The sequence below is a fragment of the Babylonia areolata genome, chromosome 25 (assembly GCF_041734735.1).
Source record: "Babylonia areolata isolate BAREFJ2019XMU chromosome 25, ASM4173473v1, whole genome shotgun sequence".
Classification (NCBI taxonomy): domain Eukaryota; kingdom Metazoa; phylum Mollusca; class Gastropoda; order Neogastropoda; family Buccinidae; genus Babylonia; species Babylonia areolata.
In genome coordinates, this window is record NC_134900.1 from 36341800 (window position 1) to 36351799 (window position 10000).

The window sequence follows — 10000 nt, forward strand, 5'->3', positions numbered from 1 at the left end:
GACCCTGCCACACCTCCTGTCAGGACAGACATGACCATGCCACAACCCCTGTAAGGACAGACATGACATGACCATGCCACACCTCCTGTCAGGACAGACAGACATGACCATGCCACACCTCCTGTCAGGACAGACATGACCATGCAACACCTCCTGTCAGGACAGACATGACCCTGCCACACCTCCTGTCAGGACAGACAGACATGACCATGCCACACCTCCCGTCAGGACAGACATGACCATGCCACACCTCCTGTCAGGACAGACAGACATGACCATGCCACACCTCCTGTCAGGACAGACAATAGCATGCCACACCTCCTGTCAGGACAGACAGACATGACCATGCCACACCTCCCGTCAGGACAGACATGACCATGCCACACCTCCTGTCAGGATAGACATGACCCTGCCACACCTCCCGTCAGGACAGACAGACATGACCATGTCACACCTCCTGTCAGGACAGACATGACCATGCCACACCTCCTGTCAGGACAGACAGACATGACCATGCCACACCTCCTGTCAGGACAGACAGACATGACCATGCCACACCTGTCAGGGCTGGACAGATAGATATGACTTGTTTGTAACGTACGCTTAACTTTCATAATGTTTCCAGCGTCATATGGCCTGTATAGTATCTTGTAATGTAATTAGCTATCGAGCGTTCAGAGTTGAATCTATTTACATACAACTGTCTGTCCCTATTAAAACTTGTCGATTCGATTTTGACTGACAGAGAGAGAGAGAGAGAGAGAGAGAGAGAGAGAGAGAACGACCGACCGACCGACAGACAGAGAGGCAGACAGAGTCAGAGACAGACAGATAAAGAGAGATACAGAGAGAGACAGTCATAGAGATACACAGAGAGAGTGTGTGTTAGAGAGACAGAGATGCATGCATTCTCTCTGTGTGCAGTGAATCAGTCAGCCTTGTGCCACAAGTTATAACAGCACAAGACCCTGAGGACGTTGAGGTTCCACCAGTTATAACAGCACAAGACCCTCAGGACGTTGAGGCTTCACCATTTATAACAGCACAAGACTCTCAGGACGTTGAGGTTCCACCAGTTATAGCAGCACAAGACTCTCAGGACGTTGAGGTTCCACCAGTTATAACAGCACATGACCCTCAGGACGTTGAGGTTCCACCAGTTATAAAAGCACAAGACCTTCAGGACGTTGAGGTTCCACCAGTTATAGCAGCACAAGACTCTAAGGACGTTGAGGTTCCACCAGTTATAGCAGTACAAGACCCTGAGGACGTTGAGGTTCCACCAGTTATAACAGCACATGACCCTCAGGACGTTGAGGTTCCACCAGTTATAGCAGCACAAGACCCTATGGACGTTGAGGTTCCACCAGTTATAACAGCACATGACCCTCAGGACGTTGAGGTTCCATCAGTTATAGCAGCACAAGACCCTGAGGACGTTGAAGCTCCACCAGTTATAGCAGCACGAGACTCTAAGGACGTTGAGGTTCCACCAGTTATAGCAGCACAAGACCCTGAGGACGTTGAGGTTCCACCAGTTATAGCAGCACAAGACCCTATGGACGTTGAGGTTCCACCAGTTATAACAGCACAAGACCCTGATGACGTTGAGGTTCCACCAGTTATAACAGCACAAGACCCTCAGGACGTTGAGGTTCCACCAGTTATAGCAGCACAAGACTCTCAGGACGTTGAGGTTCCACCAGTTATAGCAGCACAAGACCCTCAGGACGTTGAGGTTCCACCAGTTATAGCAGCACAAGACCCTGAGGACGTTGAGATAACACACCATCATCCCCAGTGTCTTGTGCTGGTACAGCACTGGCGTGGTGCGTTGTGTTGTGTTGTGTTGCCTTGTGCTGTGCTGTGCAGCGCTGTGTTGCGTTGTGTTGTGTTGTGTTGTGTTGCCTTGTGCTGTGCTGTGTTGCATTCTGTTGCGTTGCGTTGTGCAGTGCTGCGTTGCGCTGTGCAGCGTTGTGTTGCGTTGTGTTGTGTTGTGTTGTGTTGTGTTGAGTCAATTTTTCTCGCAACAGATTTCCCTGTGCAAAATTCAGGCTGCTGCTCTCTCCATACACACATACGCACGCGCGCGAGCGCGCTGTGGAAGGAATAGTTATGCCACATCCATAAATTATTTACATGGAATGATATTGGCACATAGAGAAACAGAATCAGAGAGAGAGAGCGATTGGGAGGGAGGGAGAAAGAGAGAGAGAGGACGGACAGACAGACAGACAGAAACAGAGAGACAGAGACAAAGACAAAGGAAGTGAATGACACAAAGACAGGAACAGAGCCAGGCAAAGAGAAGACACGTAAAACAAAGACAGACAGACGAAGGGATTGTGAAGTCTTGGCGACAGCAGGGTGAAGGGAAGGAGAGCATGCAGTGTCCAAACCAATGTCTGCATCGCATCGTCGTTCCCCTTTTCACTGGTGCAGCACTTTCACTTTCACTTTCGCTTTCACTTTCTATTTGTATTTCTTTTTATCACAGCAGATTTCTCTGTGTGAAATTCGGGCTGCTCTCCCCAGGGAGAGCGCGTCGCTACACTACAGCGCCACCCTTTTTTTTTTTTTTTTTTTCCCCTGCGTGCAGTTATTTGTTTTTCCTATAGAAGTGGATTTTTCTTCAGAAGTTTGCCAGGAACAACCCTTTTGTTGCCGTGGGTTCTTTTATGTGCGCTAAGTGCATGCTGCATACCGGACCTCGGTTTATCGTCTCATCCGAATGACTAGCGCCCAGACCACTACTCAAGGTCTAGTGGATGGGGAGAAAATATCGGCGGCTGAGCCGTGATTCGAACCAGCGCGCTCAGATTCTCTTGCATCCTAGGCGGGCGCGTTACCTCTAGGCCATCACTCCACTTTCACTTTCAAGGAGGTGTCAGAAAGTGCGGACATATCCATATAAGCTGCACCACAGAAGTCTTACCTTCGCATAAACCCAGCGCCTTCGCAGCCTTGTTTTAATGAATATTAAGAATAAAGGAATGAAAAAAAAAAACTGAAAAAGTAAACAAATAAGTAAATACAATAAAAGATATGGAGAAGGCAAAGGATTTAAATAAAATCAGACGAAAAGTGGGTACTACAATAGAAGACATTGAGAAGGCAAATTACTTTCATGTAATCAGAAGAAATGTGGGCCACGTAAAGCGAACGTGTGCGTACATACACGATTGTGCATACCCACACGAGCGTCCAATTGCGGGCTCGCGCGCGCGCCCCCTCCTACCCCCCCCCCCCCCCCCCCTTCCACCACAGATGCACAACGCACATGCAACAATCTAGTTTTACAGACACCGAAGCTTAACCCTCAACTAACATAATGTATACAAAAGCCCCACCCCAAACACACACACACATACACATGACTTCACACACACACACACACACACACTGACAGCATCTTTCATGTCACGTAGGTCTGTGGCAAGTCTTCTCTTTCCACACGTCGGGCTGTAACTCCCACGTCCTACTCCTATACACGAGTGGGCTTTTGTGAAAATGGCCGTTTTTACCCCCACCCCCAGCCCCCTGCCAAAGGCAGCCATTCTCCGTTTTCGAGGATGTCCATACAGGGTATGTTCGTGTTTTCCAGAATTCACAAACCACTGACATGAAGAACGGGACCTTGAACGGACATTATTTCACGTTCAGCATGTGTGATGCTTTTTTTTCCCCCTTCGAAGCCGGACTAAGCGCGTTGGGTTACGCTGCTGGTCAGGCATCTGCTTAGCTGATGTGGTGTAGCGAAACTGGATTTGTCCGAACGCAGTGACGCCTCCTTGAGTGACTGAACTGAACTGATCAGCATGTGTATATACACAACAGGGGCTAAGGTCTGTGCACATGTTGACCATGGAAATCGAAAAAAAATAAAATAAAATAAAATAAAACCCAAAAAAACCAACAAACAACAACAAAAACACCTCCACTCACTCAACCCACCAGACGCAACCGGTAATCGAACCCAGACCCCTAAGAATGAAAGCCCAGTACTACAACTACTTGGATGTTGCGTCAGTCTTTTCGTGGCAGGGCCATGGTTTCACTGTTTTGGGCCAAAGTTGCATGATCGGAATGTTCGAAATAGTTTGCAAAAAAGACCACGGTTCATTACTGAATTTTGTTCTTTTTCATTAACGTTAATGCATTTCTATGGAAATGTTTACTGATACTGGCTGAAGTGTGTGTGTGTGTGTGTGTGTGTGTGTGTGTGTGTGTGTGTGTGTGTGTGTATTTGTGTGCATTTGTGTGTTTGTTTACATGTTCGCACAAACTTTTGAACCTTTCGTGACAAACAGTTGATTGAAAGCCGAGGCTCACTCTAGATAAACATAGAAAGAAGAATTTATGCTTTGATACCACTTATATGGATGTTACAAAAGCTTTTGACACAGTGAACTTTGACAGGCAGTGGGCAGTTCCTGACACCTCTGCTGTGAACAGTTCGTCATCATCAACACCCACTGGCACTGCAGAGATCAGCTGGTCTGTCAAACCTGACGGGTCCTTGTCTGATATAATTATTTCACATTCTCAACAGCTTCTGGCAAGGCTGTGTGCTTGCTCCTACTCCGTTTTCCATCGTCTCCAGGACGATGCTACACAAGTCAAAGGAAACTCCAACTTCCTAGCAATGGCAGTCTCTTCATTCTCTTTTGCATCTCTGAGAGAGAAGAGAGAGAGAGAGAGAGAGAGAGAGAGAGAGAGAGAGAGAGATACAGACAGACAGACAGGCAGACAGACAGAGACAGAGACAGACAGAGAGATAGAGATAGAGAAGATTGGAATTGATTGATATTAGAGTTGTTGTTTACCCATGAATCTCTCCTGCTCACTCATACCAAGGAAACTCAGCAGCACATCATCGCCTACAGTGCAAATTCCACCTTACCAAGCTGAATGCTGAAGTTATCCTATGTCCCCTCTGTGCTTCAGTCACAAGTAGGTCTGTGGTGGTTGCTCTGTTAACCCAGAGGACTGTCTGGTATGTCTCAGTATTGCCCGTCTGACAATTGCTGGACGGACCAGAATCAACCTCGGGAGTTAATCTGGAGCGTTCTAGTTGCGCTCCTCCCCTCTATCCCCCCCCCCCCCCCCCGCTCCCCCTCCACCCCCCCCACTCGCGAACTCCCCATCCCTCTCCCTTCAGTACTCATCATTTTCCATCAGTCATTTGTTAACGTATCTATTTCATTTTTCATTATTATAATTATCAAATCTCATGTGTTCAGCTGAAGACAGACCTGAAACGATTCCTGAACCATTCATTGTCTATGCCTTTTGTTCAACGTACTAAAATTCGAGTCATCAGTTGACTTTTGTTAATGTCTTAGTTTCCATTTGAAAAACCACGAAAATCAAGAATCGAGAGATGAATGAAGTTAACTCTTGGTGCCACAGGAAATCCAGTTCAGGAACTCCGTTCTGAACTTGGTTCCCGTGAAGCAGTAGAGGAGGAAGTTGACGGAGCTGTTGGTGTACCACAGCAACAAGGTCACAGCGAACAGCGCCGCGTCTCGGGTCCACAGCGTGGTGTCGTCGGTAGGATCAAACGTGTAGTAATCCCAGATCAGGTACACACACACCGGCATCGTCAGGATCAGGAAGGTGCAGGACAGAGCCAGAATCATGATGGTCGTTCTGGAAGCCGCCTTCTTGCGGGTGACGTTAACGTCTGAGGAACTGGCGCTGGCACTTGAGTGCATCGTCATAGCCGTGCTGGAGGTGGCCTTCAGCAAGGTGAAGGACAGGATGACGTTACACACCAGCAGAAACACCGAGGGAAACAGGCTGAACACCCCCAGGTCAACCCAGGCCCAGATCCGGTTGACAAACTCCTCGTAAGCAGGTGACATGAAGATGCATTTGTTGTCCTCAGAAATCACCATCCCGTACAGAAAATGACTGTGGAGGCTGCAGCCGATGAGCGCAACAGCAACGATGGCAATCCGAGTCCTCTGCAAGGTGCAGACCACTCTCATCCTGTGTGGCCACTTGACAGCCATGGTTCGCTGCACCGTCACACAGGTCAGCAGCCAGGAAGACGTGGTGCTGGCTCCGTAGATCAGCCAGCAACACACCTTGCACACCACCGCGTGCAGCTCGTAGATATCCACATGGAAAAGGTTGAAAACCCACTGACGTAACACGCCAACATACAACAAGCAAAGGTCCGACATGGCAAGGGACATAAGAATGACGTGCTGCGAGGAGTTGCTGTCCTTGATACGACGCATGACAGAGATGGTGGCGATGTTCCCAAAGGTGCCCAGAAGCAGAAGAAACGCCGGCCAGATCTGCCACAGCAGTGTGGCCGCTTGGTTCTCCACGGACACCGTCACGTCCCCTGTCCACTCCAGGGAAGTGGTGTTCTCCAGCCCAGCCTCTGTGCTGTTGTTCATGTTTTTGGAGGGCACGTTTTTCACTTCCAACTGCGATGATCAGTTTGTTTCTTGCTGAAATAGGAATGGTCAGGTTGAAATAAAGAAAGCCAGGAATTACCTGAGGATATAAATGAACACATTTCTTTCAGTTAGATCACAGACTTTCTTTCAGCACAGAAATGACCCCACCCCCTACCCCGCCCCCATGATCATGAAGACTGTAAACAGCACATTTTACTGGTTACAGCCAGTTGGTGTCCAGCAGGTGCTACGTCTGTTATCAAAACAGCAATGGGAAGCTAGAACACAGGAATTACCTGAACATGCGGACGGATGAGACGAAAAACCGAGGTCTCGTGTTCAGCATGTACTTACCGCACGTAAAAGAACCCAAGGCGACAAAGGGGTTGTACCTGGCAAAAAAAAACAAAAAAAACAAAAACAAACAAAAAAAAACTGTCGAAAACTCGCTCCCCGTGGAGAGCAGACCAATTTTCACATATATGAAGTGAAAACAACAACATTTGTTGTGAGAAAATGAAAAACAAAAACCAACAAAAAACAAAAACAAAACACCAACAAAAAACGAAAACAAAAAACCAACAACAACCCAAAACAACAAGTTTCTTTCAGTCAGATAAAGGATTCTTCTTCAATGTCCTAGTCCTGCAGTAAGCTCTACACAAGGTACAGTTACCCGCAAAAGGGGTGGGGTGTGCAACACAAATCAATGTTAAAAAGAGCAAAACAAAGCAAAAAAACAAGCAAACAAACAAACAACAACAACATAACAAAGAAAAAGAAAACCTGATGGAACAAGCCACAGACCTCACGAAATGTTAGGAACCGCTTCAATAGAGCAGGTATTATTTCATGAAATGTTAAAAAATCGAGTGATGATTTGAAGGATGCCAGTCACGATCTGCCACTGACCTCTGAAAACACAAACGGTGCGCACGTGCACCGTGACCACCTTGAAAAATGCGTTTGGAAAATCGAAATTTTAGCTGTTCTGATAGCAGTGGATTTTCACTGCTTGCAAAAACAACATCACCCCTGGTTTTGAGCGGTCAGTGCTCGTTACATCAGCTGTATACGCCGCTGTTTGCCGAAAAATTCGGCATCTTTTCACCGTAGCCCAAGACGAAAACTGCAAGAGCTAGATAGTATCGAATGTACATCGCTACAACAATTATTACCTGTTGCTAGTTGTCTGATTAATAGATTGAAATGATAATTATTATTTGATTCATTGTTGAATTGTACTGTGACCGACTTGACGCTTTACGTCACGGGCGGGGATGAATGACAGACAGAAGTCATTATCATCTATCTCCACCATATTTATTACATGTTCAGTGTTTATTGTGCCTGGAATAAATGCAACACTGTAGCACACGATGTTAAAAATAAATTCTACGTGGTACTAAACTGTAGTGCAGAACCACCCGCAACGTGGTCTCGGTCAAGCGGAAGATGATATGTGTGCCATATGGGCAAACCTATTCTGTGAACAGTCTTGCCACGAAAAAATGTATTACATTTTTATCACAACAGATATCTCTCTCTCTGTGTGTGTGTGTGTGTGTGTGTGTGTGTGTGTGTGTGTGTGTGTGTGTGTGTGTGTGTGTGTGTGTGTGTGTGTGTGTGTATGCCTGTATGTGTCTCTGTGTGTGTTTCTGTCTGCAGGTTTATTTGTTTTCCTACCAAGGTGGATTTACCTAATGAACTTTGCCAGGGACAACCCTTTTGTTGCCGTGGGTTCTTTTACGTGTGCTAAGTGCATGCTGCACACACGGGACCTCGGTTTATCGTCTCATCGTCGTCTCATCCGAATGACTAGCGTCTGAACCATCATCGCTTAAGGTCTGGTGGATAGGGGACTTGGGGGATGGGGTGGGGGATTCTGGTAGCGTTGGCCTCGTGGTCATGCACCAGCTTAGGATGCGAGCGTCCGCGAGTTCGATTCCCGTAATATACGGACCTCCACCCCCACCCCATTTTTTAACTCTCTCCATACGAACGGCGAAAGAGACGACGTTAACAGCGTTTCACCCCAATTACCACCATCAAAATATTGCAAGTGGAAGGCTCTTATACTGAAGAGGTGAATGTTGACAAAGAATACCACAATTCTGACGACGGAAGCTAAAGGTACACCCACTGGACATCCGAGGGGTCTGTGCAGAGGAGAAGAGAGGACTGGCCGTACTAAGTGAGTTAATATGCCCTGGGTGATGGCCTGGGTATGTGTGCTGGTCATTCGAATGAGAGAACCGAGGTACCGTGTGCAGCATGCACTTAGCGCACGGAAAAGAACCCAGTAGCGAATTGTAAGCAGTTTAAACAGTTTTCATTCAAGCTTTGGTCCCAGGAGGGGTGGGAGAGAGCATTTAAGCTAAGACAAAACATGCAAGTAACATGTCATGGAAATCAGTGCGCTGAAATCCCATTCATTCGAACTACAAGAGACATAGCCAACTATCCACGCAGCAAACTACATGTAGTAAATATACAACACAGCTGAGATATCATGCAGTAAAATGCGGTCACCAAAAGCAGCTTCTACTTTCATACATTAATTCTATGAAATCAAATCAATTTAACACATATTTTTTGAGTGTGCAAGTTTTATGAGTTTGGATTTACCTTGTGTAATCATGAGGCTTGTAAATTTTAGAACATTTGGATAGTGTTGGAAATATCTGTTTCCTGTTACCGACATGCAATCTTTAGCAACTGGGAAGGAACAATTTGAGATCACAATGAAATTCATCACAAATTTCATTATTCGTCACAAATTTCATTCAGATCACAACCTGCACACTTTCTCTCTTGTCCAGGCATTGCTAGCAGCCTATCCTACTGAACAGGGGATTTATGATTCGAAAGTCGGTCATGGGCTGTTGGAGAGAAGGTGGAAACACAGTGTTTCTCCAAATGAAAGGGATACCAAGACCGTTTAACTCACTCAGTACGGCCAGTCCTCTCTTCTCCTCTACACAGACCCCTCGGATGTCCAGTGGGTGTCTGAATGACCCAACCTTTAGCTTCCGTTGTCAGAACTGTGGTATTCTTTGTCAACATTCACCTCTTCAGTATAAGAGCGTTCCGCTTGCAATATTTTGATGATGGTAATTGGGATGAAACACTGTTAACGTCGTCTCTTTCGCCGTTCGAATGGAGAGAGTTAATAGTGAATGAACATTCTGGAGCCAGGGTAGCCAGAACCAAACACGTGGTTGTACAAGTTAAACAATAGAACCGATATCTTCCTAGAAGCACTGACTGATTCAAGGAAAGAACTCTACCAAAAACAGAGTGTCCTTGCTTTTAATTCAATATCTGTTGGAAAACAACCCAGTTCACCAAGTACCAGGCATGATGCGGTTGATGTTTTCATACTCTGAATCATTTTCGGAAAAAAAACGTAACTATAACATGCTACAGGGCAAAACTTTTTCGAATCCCGAAACTTCACATCCATACAACGGCAGTGGTTGGTCACATATCTCAAACAAATAAATCTGGACGTCCAGTGGCAAATATCTTTTTAACTCACTCAGGACGGCCAGTCCTCTCTTCCCCTCTACACAGACCCCTCG

General features: G+C 46.5%; 2 protein-coding genes across 2 annotated transcripts in view; both read right to left on the minus strand.

Moving 5' to 3' along the window:
* Nucleotides 1-10000, minus strand: part of LOC143300080 (ubiquitin-conjugating enzyme E2 H) — a 44115-nt gene that overhangs the window by 9817 nt on the left and 24298 nt on the right. The gene's annotated exons all lie outside the window — the stretch shown is intronic.
* LOC143299835 (neuromedin U receptor homolog nmur-2-like) lies at nucleotides 5172-6503 on the minus strand. Its single transcript, XM_076613321.1, has one exon. The coding sequence runs from the start codon at nucleotides 6411-6413 to the stop codon at nucleotides 5394-5396; it is 1020 nt and encodes a 339-aa protein (XP_076469436.1). The 5' UTR covers nucleotides 6414-6503; the 3' UTR covers nucleotides 5172-5393.